The sequence below is a fragment of the Henckelia pumila genome, chromosome 4 (genome assembly GCF_033568475.1).
Source record: "Henckelia pumila isolate YLH828 chromosome 4, ASM3356847v2, whole genome shotgun sequence".
Lineage (NCBI taxonomy): Eukaryota > Viridiplantae > Streptophyta > Magnoliopsida > Lamiales > Gesneriaceae > Henckelia > Henckelia pumila.
This window is the reverse complement of record NC_133123.1, coordinates 148,306,438-148,318,908: the sequence shown is the minus strand read 5'-3', so window position 1 is coordinate 148,318,908 and position 12,471 is coordinate 148,306,438. Positions and strand designations below refer to the sequence as shown.

At 40.0% G+C, this 12,471-nt stretch overlaps 2 protein-coding genes across 3 annotated transcripts; both read right to left on the bottom strand.

Moving 5' to 3' along the window:
* Window positions 1-729: 729 nt before the first annotated feature.
* Window positions 730-6,374, bottom strand: LOC140866358 (checkpoint protein hus1). 2 transcript variants are annotated; one of them, XM_073271338.1, is made up of 2 exons: window positions 5,356-6,374; window positions 730-980 (listed from the first exon to the last, which is right to left on the bottom strand). In XM_073271338.1, the coding sequence occupies exon 1, from the start codon at window positions 6,320-6,322 to the stop codon at window positions 5,366-5,368; it is 957 nt and encodes a 318-aa protein (XP_073127439.1). In that variant the 5' UTR covers window positions 6,323-6,374; the 3' UTR covers window positions 730-980; window positions 5,356-5,365. The 2 variants fall into 2 exon arrangements, with proteins under 2 accessions (XP_073127439.1, XP_073127438.1); XM_073271337.1 differs by lacking the exon at window positions 730-980 and adding an exon at window positions 4,270-4,892.
* Window positions 6,375-7,021: 647 nt separating this feature from the next.
* Window positions 7,022-11,702, bottom strand: LOC140864351 (signal recognition particle subunit SRP54 2-like). The gene is made up of 10 exons (XM_073268488.1): window positions 11,540-11,702; window positions 11,056-11,313; window positions 10,581-10,680; window positions 10,216-10,369; window positions 9,218-9,368; window positions 8,984-9,132; window positions 8,425-8,525; window positions 8,153-8,310; window positions 7,672-7,786; window positions 7,022-7,495 (listed from the first exon to the last, which is right to left on the bottom strand). Exons 2-10 carry the CDS (start codon window positions 11,284-11,286, stop codon window positions 7,167-7,169), a joined length of 1,488 nt encoding a protein of 495 aa, XP_073124589.1. The 5' UTR covers window positions 11,287-11,313; window positions 11,540-11,702; the 3' UTR covers window positions 7,022-7,166.
* Window positions 11,703-12,471: the final 769 nt, after the last annotated feature.

Sequence of the window (12,471 nt, the reverse complement as noted above, 5' to 3'; positions counted from 1 at the left end):
AAGATATGCACAATATATGTAAAGATATATTCCAATAGGTCCCCTCAAGATGGTGGATTTGGAGATACACCAATCTTGGAACACAAAAGACGAAGACGAGGGCCAGGTAACGACTTCGTCAAAGCATCAGCTAATTGATCAGCAGAGGAGACATGTGAAACACGAATTTTGCGACTTTGAACAAGCTCACGAACAAAGTGATAATCCAAAGCAATGTGCTTCATGCGAGAGTGAAAAACCGGATTGGCGCAGAGATAAGTGGCGCCGACATTGTCGCAGTAGATAGAGACAAGAAAGGAAATAGTAGGAGCAACACCAAGCTCAGTGAGAAGAGAACGAATCCATTGAAGTTCCGCAGCGGTGAAGGCAATAGCACGATATTCTGCCTCAGTAGAAGAGCGAGCAACAGAACTTTGCTTACGAGAGCTCCATGATACAGGATTAGGACCCCAGAAAGACAATATAAGCACCGATAGAAGTACGGTCATCAACATCACCAGCCCAGTCAGCATCACAGAAGGCATGTAAAGAAGACGAGGGATGACGTCGAAGGTGCATACTGTATGAGCAAGTGCCATTAAGATAGCGCAAGAGACGTTTGACAGCCCCCCAATGAAGAGAAGAAGGAGCATGCATGAACTGAGACAATTTATTAACAGCAAAAGCAATATCAGGACGAGTAAATGATAGATACTGCAAACTACCAAGCGTATGACGATACAAAGTAGCATCGGCAGGCGGAGAACCATCCAAGAGTTGCAACGTGGCCGATGAGGCAAGTGGAGTGGAGACTGGCTTAGAGTCAGCCATGTTGGCCCTGGTGAGAATATCAAGAAGATACTTCCGCTGAGACAAACAAAGGCCCCCTGAAGAAGAAACAACCTCAACACCCAAAAAAAAATATAAGGACCCCAGGTCTTTGATAGAGAAGCGAGCACCCAACTGGTCAATAAAGCCCTGAAGAGCACGAGCATCGTTGCCTGTACGAATTAAATCATCCACATATACAAGTAAATACATAGTGACAACACCCGAGCTAAAAATAAATAAAGACGTATCAGCTAGGGAGGCCGAGAAGCCAACACTGAGTAAGAACCGATGGAGGGACGTGTACCAGGCCCTGGGTGCCTGCTTAAGACCATAGATTGCTTTGTTCAATTTGCAGACATGAGATGGAAAATCAGAGTTAGCAAAGCCAGGTGGCTGAGCCATATAAACACAGTCCTCCAGCTGACCCTGAAGGAAAACATTATTCACATTCATCTGACGAAGAGACCAACCATTGGTGACAGCAAGAGACAGAAGAATACGAACAGTAGTGGGTTTTGCCATAGGACTAAAGGTATCTATATAATCAAGACCCGGGCGTTGATGAAACCCCTTGGCGACCAAACGAGCCTTGTAGCGATCAACAGATCCATCAGGCTTTCGCTTGATCCGAAATACCCACTTGCAGCCAACAACATTTTGAGACATAGTAGACGGAACAAGATCCCACGTATCATTATGAATGAGCGCATCAAACTCATCAGACATGGCAGCACGCCATCGAGGATCCTTAAGTGCAAGAGTATGCGAGGTAGGTTCAGACGGAGCAATGTCAGTGATAGCAGTGATACTGTAGCGGGGATTGGGCTTAGAAATATTATTTTTTCAACGAGTGACCATGGGATGAGTGGAGTGAGGCTAGTCTAGGGGAGCATTGGGAGGGGGCTCGGGAGCTTGTACGGTCGGGGCGAGGGGTGGTGCTGTAGCGGTCGGGTGTGGTACGAGTGTGAGAGGAGGCACATAACACGGTTCAGCCGAGCAGACAAGTGAAGGATCAGCAGCACAAGGGTCCTCGACAAGGGAACCAGAGAGAGTATCGGAGCATAGTCCAGAACCATGACCACCACTAGCAAAGGGAAATGTAGACTCAACAAAAACATTATGACGAGAAACAAAAACTCGACCGGAGGAAGGTTCATGACAAAGATAGGCACTCTGCGTGAGTGAGTAGCCAAGGAAGACACAAGGAGAAGACTTTGTAGTAAGCTTATGCTGGGAGTAGGGACGAAGCCAAGGATAACAGAGACAGCCAAAAATACGAAGTTTGGAGAGATTCGGCGCGGAGTGGAAGAGGGACTCGAAGTAAGATTTATACGAGAGATTGCGTTTGGGTAGACGATTAATCAGATAAGTAACAGTGGCAAAGGCAAAGGGCCAGAAGCTAGAGGGAACAGACGCATGATGGAGTAGGGCGAGGCCGGTTTCAACAATGTGACGATGACGACGTTCAGAGTAGCCATTGTGTTCAGGAGTGTGAGGGGGGGTGGTTAGGTGAGAAATTCCATGCAGACTGAGAAAATTTTTTAGAACAAGAAATTCCCCACCATTGTCAGAATACAAGGTGAGAATAGGACGATTAAATCGTTTCTCAACAAGCGACTTAAAGCATTGGAAGACAGATAGGACATATGATTTACGTTTTAGTGGATAAAACCATATATATTTGCTGTAGTGATCTACGAATATAACATAGTATTTATATCCATCACAGGAAATAACCGGAGAAGTCCAGACATCAGAAAATATTAAATCAAAGGGAAATTGCGAAGTGAGTGAGGAATCATGAAAAGGAAGTTTGTGACTTTTATTGCTTAAACATGAGTTACAATGAAAAGAATGAACGGAAGAAGAACAGGACAATGACTTTGACACAACTAAATGACGCAACACCCGAGGAGACGGATGACCCAAACGACTATGCCAGACAGGAAAAGATTCGACAGGCGCAGATAGAGCTAGTGGTGGGATAGGAGGAGACGCAGACCATGAGTAGACTCCGCTCTTAAGTGGTCCCTGATGAAGAGTAGCCCCTGTGCGACGATCCTTCACCTGAAAGTCATGAGAGGAAAAACAACAATAACATCATTAGTTGTGCACAGTTGAGAGACAGATAGGAGATTTTTATTAATGGAGGGAACACAGAGAGCATTTGGGAATACGAGATCAGAAGAACGGAAGGGTGGTGAGAGACAACCTGTGTGAGTAATAGGAAGCCCAGTGCCATCACCAACAACAACATCATCAGAGCCAACATACGAAGCATGCAAGGATAAATTTGAAAAATCAGACGTCACATGATGAGTGGCTCCAGAGTCGAGTATCAAGTCGGACGAACCAGGAGATGCAGCGGTGTATGCAGCAGCCGACGGACCAGGGAAGCCAGAGACATTGCGAGGCTGACCAGCAGGAGGAACAGTAGTAGTAGTGGGCGCACATTGAAGTCGGGACAGCGCCGAGCAGAATGTCCCTGGCGGCTGCAGAGCTGGCAGCGGCCCAAATAAGGGCGTGAGGGACGCGAGCCCGGGGACTGAGGGTTCGGCATGGGCGGTGGCCGAGAATTCCAGGCATCGCCAGGACGGGAACCGGCTGTCGTATAACCAGCCTGGGGCCGGCGGTTGTTGGGGCCCGAGCGATTCACAACATGAGCAGTGGCCGAAAGAGTGATCTGAGAGGCGGTGCGGGCAAGGAGATGAGCTTCATGATTAAGAAGCTTTTCATGAAGTTCCTCAAAGGAGATGGCAGAGTCCCGGGCTTGAATTGCATGAGCCAATTCCTTGTAATCATCATCAAGGCCATGCAGAACCTTGATAGTGAGATCCTCAATATCAAGAGGGGCGTTCATGAGTGCCAGTTCATCAGCCTTTGTTTTGATAAACTGCATGAACTCAGTGATAGATTGGGAACCTTTCACCGGATTGCGAAGTTGGGTTTTCAGTTGGGTGATGCGACCACGAGATGGTTTCCCATATGTGTTAGCAAGCGTGGTCCAGGCATCAAAGGCGGTTGCGGTGGCGATGAACGGGATTAGAGATGGAGACAACGATCCAATGACGATGTTCAGAATAAGTTGGTCTTGTTGTATCCAGGCATGATAGGCAGGATTGGCGACCTGAGCATCGGAGACTGTAATGAGGCGATCAGGACATGGGTGTGAGCCATCAATAAAACCGATCAGATCATGACCAGTGAGTAGAGTCATGAACTAGAGACGCCAAGAGAGGTAATTAGAAGAGGTCAGCTTCAAGGGCGCATGAGCAGCAACATTGAAGGAGACGGGAGTGTTGAGGGCAGCGGCCGTATTGGTGGTTGTAGCCATAGAAGTGGCCGGCGAAGGGAAAAGGAAAAAAAAAAAGGTGAAGGTTGGCGGCGGCGGCGGCGGCGGCTAGAAGCTAGGTTTAGTGGCGTAAGCCTTAGGCTTTGATACTATGTAGAAACGTATGAAAAAATATATTCTGATATATTTCACCAATGAATGATACATCATATATTTATATACAACCTAAAGAGATAATAATAAAATGAAACAAATATAAACAAATATACAAAGATATGCACAATATATGTAAAGATATATTCCAATAAAATTCGCCTGCAACATTTCCTGTTAAGGATCGATCATCACGTGCAGAGTTTTTATGTGTGGCGACAAAATTATAAATATGGTGCAGGTGGAAAATCGGTTGCAATTTGATACCCATAACAATAAAATGTTAATATAACAAGGAATATGGAGGCATGGTACCAAAATGCCAAATTTGCAATTATTTAATTTGACCAGTTGTATATAATATGAAAGAATTTGACAGTCGTCTTACAGAATATACTCATTGGTCAAATGCTTGCCAAACAAGCACAAGAATCGGCCATTAACTTGGAATCTTATTTGGTTGCCTTAATGATAGAGTCATCAAAGATGCCAAATAAAAGCATCCAAGATTTTTGGCCTTTTTTTCGTTAAGTACTTGGCATTAGTTTAATTTTTGGAACAAACCCCGGCCGATCCAAGCTTTTTATAGCTCAACAAAGACAAATATGCCAGATGGCGGATCATCCTGGCTAATCACCTATTGTCATATAAACTATCTTAGAATTATAATGATAGTATAAAAAGATTACAATGGTGGCAATAAATAGATAAAACAGAAAAGATTAACCCTATGATTGCTATGATTTTGAATAGGTGATGTTAAATGAAAATATAGCTCCATAAAAAGAACTCCAAAAATTTTCTGCCAAATAGGTGGTTTGGATCTAAAAGAGTTTCAAATTTTTTGCAGGTCTATTCTAGTAAATCATCCTGCAATTCGCTCCGCAGACTAAAACAGTCAAACTCCACCAGTGCTTAAAAATGCATTGATCCAAATTCCAAACTGGACTGAACTGAACTGAACCGAACCCTTTCTTCTAATTAAATGAAACATAAATATATACCCAACTATACATTTTCCAACAATAGCTCAACAAAAGCATAGATTCATCAACACAATAGACAATCAACAAACAATAAAGCTAGAAGGATAGAATCACCTCAAGGCCCTCAATTAGAACCAGGATCAAGCACAGGAAGCCTACAATGCAAGCTGATGGATTTATCCATCTGCCTCGTCCCCGGAACAAGGAACTGAAATATCACGATCAAGCAAGCGCCCTGAGGCGCAATCCCATAAAACGCGCAATCGGGCTTCGCCAAGCTACCCTGCAGGCTTTTAGAGAAATGCTTTACGCTCACTTGGACACTCATAGCATCTCCCCTCTGCACAGCCCTCTCAATCCTGGTCTGGGCACTCGAGCCTATGTCAATCGCCGCCCCATCGACTCGCTCTCCTAAAACCGTCAGATTCCTAAACTCAGCGCCTAATGTGATCGAAGTAGTTGAAATCTGCAAATGCATGTCTCCACATTTACTCACGGAAACACCCAAAACTTCCCCAACATGTTTCATCCTATCAACAAAGCTTTGCAACAAATTCAACTCGGGGGCTTTCACTAAAGTCAGGGGCATTTCTTGGGCATTTTCGAGGGCGAGCTGTAGCTCCTGGACATCTGCGCGTGACAAGGGTTTCGAAATGGGTACGTCTTGGACAACAGCTGACTTATACCCTTTTGCTTCGAGAGTAAGAAAGGGCACCGCTTGGTTCGAATGTGGGGGCGATTTCTTCACTAATTTGATCTGGAGGCAGTTGGAATCGGAGTCCCTGGACTCCAAGTAGATGGCGAGGATGGAGCGGAGGGCGCGGTGAAGAAGGGCGAGGTCGACGGAGAATGCGATTTTGTCGTCGTTTTGGCTCGAAATCCGGTAGTCTTGGAAGAGGGATTCCTTCTTGAACTGAGCAATGGATTGAACGCCATCGGAGTTGAGGAGGTTGTGGAGGAAGAAGGCGTGATCGCGGGTCAAGAAGAGGTGGCAAACTTTGCCCATTTTGTCAAGAGCTGGGAGGATTCTTTTCTCCAGCAGGTTTATGCCATTGTCGGTGAGGAGAGCTTTGAACTTCATTTCTGATTGAAGATGCGGTGAAGGGTTTGGGGATTTAGGGTTTTGGAAAATTGGAGGGAAGAGTTTGGTTTGTTCTTGGCGGTTTTCTGTGAATTTTAACTATTTGCTTTTCAAACCCCTTTAATTTCAAATTTTTTTCCTTTCATATATCCATCAATAAAAATAAAATTGCTATTCGTAATTGAAATCGCTTCTAGTAAACGCTTTTGAGTTTTGTTTAGGTAGTGCTTGGTATAAGTATAACTTCTAGTAAGTAATTTTAAGTTTTTTTTTTAGAAAATTTAAAATATTTAAAAGTAATATCAAACACTACCTTACATGATTTTAATGCATTCAACAAAATATAAATAAAAAAAATGTCAAATATCGATACATACACAAGACTGTGTCATATTTGAGATTTCTTCCAAAAATTAATTTTGAGTTTTTCATCCACAAAATTCTGAGAATTTATAGAAAAAAACTCGAAAGTACTTTTTAAAAACAATCACAAATATTGCCACATCAAATTATATGAATATACACCTTAATTTAGTTCGTATACACCTACATCTTGTATAATATATATACACGCATACATCTATTTCATTTTAATGACTCTTTCAGGCCAAATTGTAAATTAAGTATTTTTTTTGGTTAACAAATATAATTTTTGCTTTATGTTCAAACTACTTCATCAGCTCACTCAGAGACAGCCAATGTATTTAATGAATATAAATATAATTGGTTATTAATTAGCTAATAGTAATGATGCATATCAGCATATGTACATTTAACATCTCCCCAGTTAATTAAATGAAAATTCAACCCTTTCTTCTTCTTTTTTTTGACACTGGTGATAGTTCTATTTATCCCCCCCACCAAACATGCCCATCATATCCTTGGTAGAACCCATTTGCTTCATCAAGTTCTGCAATCCACCCATTCCACCAATTTGCTTCAACATCTGAGGGGGGAGCACTTTGCTCATGTGTTGCGCGTTCATGTTTCTCGATAAGGCGCTCATTTCTCCCTTCTTTGGAATCTTGAGTCCCTTCATCTTGCTCCAAATCTTGGCCAGCCGCTTGTATTCTTCCAGCATTTCCATTACATCCCGCACGGGACGACCACATCCTCTAGCTATCCGCATGATTCGTGATTCATTCATTAGCTTCGGATTGGAACTGTCCAACTCTGGAATATTTGCCATTGTGATATTAGAAAAATATACTTGCAACGATTAAATTGATTCAAGTATGGCAGTCAGATCATAGGCGAGCCAATTATAATCTGTACAACTTTTACAGTCGATCGACACGACGACACCCATATATATAATTTTTATATATCATTCAAAGAATCGGGTTTACCTTCATTAGTCATCGAATCCATCATGGTCATGTATCTTTTAACCTTTGCCTGGCTTTCCTTCTCCTGGCCTTTGGGCATCAACTCCTGGCTAAATCCTGGAAGCATAGAGAAAACCTACAAAGAAACAAGCAGGTTAGTATTTTTTGGAATTAGTAAAAATATTTTAGCTTTACATACCCAGACGCATAAATATGTAAGCTTTAGATACCCAGATGCATGCATGAAGCAATTAAAGAACAGGATGAGTAGAAGTGCAGCAGTAAAAAAAATTCATTAGACCAGTGAATGGCGTTCAAACGAAAGTTATGCCAACTTTTAATTTAATACTACTGTAACATCTATCAAAATGAATTGAACGTTGGAAAGAAGCTAAGATAAAGGGACGAGTGATAAATTAACCAACACCAATCAAACATGATGGATTATTTAGAACAATAAAGCGAGCATTTAAAAGTGCACAAATAAAGTAAAATGACAAACCTGGCCGATTGGACCCATTTTCAGTATATTCTGAAATTGCTCGTACATTATCCTCAAAGTGAAGTTTCCTTCTGAAAGCTTCTGAAGGAGTTCAGGCTGTTGATCCATAGGAACTACTTCATGAATTTTGTCCATGAAACCAGACCAGTCACCCATGCCTGATAAAATAGATAAGAGATTACTAATTGAAAAAAAAAAATCCTTATGCAAATATTATTAGCACAAATCCAATTAAAAGCAATAATATAAGAACATAATTGAGGGAGGCAAACCTAAAAGGCGGCTAACAAATGGTTTGACATCAAACACTTCAAATTCATCCATATGTTCCCCCGTCCCAATGAATATGACAGGACTCTTTGTTGCTGCAACTCTGCGAATTTAGAGGAAAGATCAATTGTCCACATTACATGGTGTCATCATCGATGTCCACACAAGATAGGTGTTTTATTCACCTATGAGCTATACCTTAAATTTATCAACAAAGTCAAAGTCATCGCAAGAACGATACGTCAAAATTATGATGTCATGCATCTAAAATCAATAACAGTTGCATCTTGCTATACTTCTAACTACCATAAATCTAGCAACCTATACATTATGAATTTCGAAATACACATCTATATCCCAACTTTCGAATTTTGAAAAAGTTGTATCATCAATTGATCTGTCGAAAAACTTAAATACTCTGAAAATACAGAAAAACAGCCCAACCATTCAATCAGAAGATGCTAGAGTCTAGAAGTCCGACAATAGATTTGCAAGCATCAATTCCAGGTTTGAATATATTGCTAGAAAAAGAAATTTTAAAAGAATTATGTTTAAACTTACGCACTAAGCGCACCACCTCCCTTCGCATGACCATCCATCTTAGTGACAATCACAGCTCCAACTGCAACACTTTGCTTAAATGCCTGAGCTTGATCAAAGGCGGCTTGACCAATGCTGCTATCCATGACAAATATAACAAGATCTGGTTTCTTGAATGTTCAAATGGAGATGTGAGTAGAGAGAGCAAATAGAGACTCTGAACTAACAAAACAGGATAAAAAAAGAAACACTAACTGTTGCTTCAGAAACTTGACGCATCTCTTCAAAGAGAGCTGCCTCCTGTTTGTGGCGTCCGCTTGTATCAACAATTATAAGATCACAATTTTCTTTTTTAAATCTTTCAACTCCTTCTACAGCAATACTCACAGGATCGGACTCTGTATAGCTGTTATAGAAAAATTAAGCCAAAGTACTATATGAATTAACCCGTAATTCGTGCATAAATTATAATCATACGTAAAAATAAAGAAAAATCAATGTTCAGAATCCACAAGTTTTAATGGGTAAAACTGACACATCACACTGTTTGCCCACAGTTGATCGAAATATTTGTTTTGAAACAATCACAGTCATCAACAATTCAACACAAACAGGACTATGCAAAGCACGTTTACCATGAATCTTTTTTACATAATCCAATATAGTATCCAATTCCAAACCTACTACATTGATCAAGATTTTGTTTTGATTCTAACTCAGAACAAAGGAGAATAACGTAGAGAGGTAACGAATCTAAAGTCATAAAGGATAGGTGCCAAAATATTATCTTTAAAGAAGCATAACAAGAATACAAGGAGTGTTATCAACCAATTCGCAAATAAAGCATTACCCTACTCTTACACGCAACTTTCAACATCTACAGCCGAATTTCATGTTGAATAATACAGAATGAGAGTGCATATATCACTACAGAAACTTTTTTTATCACGTAAGCAAATACCAAGCTTTGTTAACACAAACCTAAATGACCCCCAGATTTTCTTCATGTTCTGTGATTGCATTAGAAGGTTGAAACTGTCATGGTTAGTGGAAAAAAGGTAGACAAATTTTCTTTCTAGGTAACTTCACAAAACAAAGGTATTAATTTGTGTGATGTGTCACAATCTTTTCTGGAAGGACTAATAACGGTACTTTCTTCTCTCTCGTGTCAATTAAACAATTTCATAAATTCATGACATTTTGCAAAATTACAAAGAAAACGAATCCATTAAATATTCAGGAAAAAAAAGCACCTTCCATAAAAAGGAATTTTAGCTTTGGTGGCATTCTGCTTCAACTGGTCAAAAGCACCAGCCCTGAAAGTATCTGCACAGACTAGTGCAGGTTTCCATCCTTTCTTCTGGTGGTAGTAAGCATATTTTGTACATGTGGTTGTTTTCCCGGATCCTGTGAAAAGTACACATGAATAAGTAGATCCCGTTTCTCAAAAAGAATGGAACGAAAGAGGTAGCGTGCGGACAAACAACTAGGCTAAGTGGTGGAACAGGTTCGCGATGGCATAAGACTGAAGGGTCAAGTGTAGGGGACACATATCGGGTGCGTGGGCACAGGTGTATAAACTCCCACAACTTACAGTTACTCAAGTACAAGAATATACCTTGCAAACCAACAAACATAATCACGCTTGTTTTTCCTTTTTTTGGAGCAAATGAGGGCTTCCCAGGATCCAACATCTTGCACAGCTCATTAAAAATAGCCTGCACAAAAGCCAAAAAAATTTAAAAACAGCAAAGAAGAGAAATAAAAGAAAATGCTTGAGCATAATATCATAGAACGTCAATAGATAAAGTCAAAGCAAATTCAGCAAACAATCCTCTAACTACAGAGTACAGCTACCTCAAATTTTTTTGTTCATGAGGTTAAACAATACGTATCAAATTTTTATTTTGATATTCAACCACTCTTAAATACACCTTTCGTTTAACATCCCATAACAAGTCCACCTTGTTTCAACACCAAAACATAAGATCAAATATTTCAAAGAGAAACAACCTAAACTTTTGTTACTAAATTTCCCATTCAAGTGCCAAAATCAACGATTAGCAAAAGAAAAATCATTTCTGTCACTTCACCTGTTGTATGATTTTACGCTTATTATGGCCCGCAGCGAGATCATCGAGGTTAACAATCTTCTTAATATTGGTCTGCATATCACGGACGAGCTTGAATTGCACATCGGATTGAAGAAGAGCACGCGTGATCTCGTTGAGGCAATCATTCAGCACTTTCTCATCAATGATGGTCGCATTGCTCATCTGCTGAAGAGCGCGGGAAATACTTCCACCTAACTGAGCGAGCACCATCTTCACGGCTTTATTTTTTCGTCAATCCTACGGAAATTTCTGACATTTATTATGCAAACTTATGATAGGCCTTTCATTCATAAACTGTTAAAATCCGGGAACAGGCCCTAGAACACAAGTAGTACTCGCACACACTACGCTTACACTGAATCAATTGATAAAGGAAATGATAAAAAGCCCTAATTATTAAATTATAAAAAAAGCCCTAATTGAATAAACAAAAACTTCAAAAAATCATGGGCGCGGCGCGTACCTTGATCAGACGTTCGCCGGAGGTTGGACGGCGGATATATTGGGCTATGACGTGGAGGATGATTTTGCTCAGGCCGATTTGATATTTGTGTGCGCAGAAGTGAAGTGAATAGTGGAAGAGGAGGGGAGGGGAGAATTTAACGCCGAGCACTGCCTATGCTCTGCAGCTCTGGTTTTCAATTTTTTATTTTATTTTATTTTTGTTTTTTATTTATATTTATATTTTTTAAAACAAAATAAAATTATATTCAAAAAAAGATGAGGTGGGGTCAACTGTGGTGATACTGATACCTGTGAAATGAGACGTACACGGACGAGTTGGTAAGAGTTGAGGTGACGGGGAAGAATTTTTTAACGTTGCGGGTTTAATCTTTGTGTGGAGTATATTTCTCATTGAAATATTTGGGGTATGCTCTGAAGTTGGACTATGTTCTTTCCTCCCTCAGATTTCTGTTTATTTGTGTACATCCCTCAATTTAATCTTGCATGAGTCAATGGGGATCTTACTCATGTGGGATATGGGATCTCGGTCAACCATTTTTTAATAAGTAAAATGAGATTATGTAATTTATGTTGCATAGGTTATTAATTTGGAATAAAAAATTTTTTTGAATTATTATTTATTTATTCTATAAAATAAATGGGTATTGAAAAACAAAATAAAATTATACGCAGTTGAAAAAACTTAAAATTACACTTAATTATTTAAATTTAAAATCTTACACATAATTTTTCTAAAACATAATCACACGTAAATTAAAAACACACATAATTTCAAAAACAAAGATATTTAATTATTTATTATTCTCATGTAAACTCCAAATATATTCATAATCCATCAGCAAAGGTCACAGTCATTAACTTATAGATTTTTAAACTACTAAAAGGTAAAAAATGAGCTTCAACGCTGCGAAAGGATTCCACACGGAGAAA

Excerpts from the sequence above, each read along its gene's own strand:
- LOC140866358 (XM_073271338.1), bottom strand. The coding sequence starts at position 6,322 with ATGAAGTTCAAAGCTCTCCTCACCGACAATGGCATAAACCTGCTGGAG.
- LOC140864351 (XM_073268488.1), bottom strand. The coding sequence starts at position 11,286 with ATGGTGCTCGCTCAGTTAGGTGGAAGTATTTCCCGCGCTCTTCAGCAG. Across the intron at positions 10,370-10,580 it reads TATGTTTGTTGGTTTGCAAG|GATCCGGGAAAACAACCACA; the intron begins GTATATTCTTGT and ends TACTTTTCACAG. Across the intron at positions 8,526-8,983 it reads GGAGGTGGTGCGCTTAGTGC|AGTTGCAGCAACAAAGAGTC; the intron begins GTAAGTTTAAAC and ends CTAAATTCGCAG.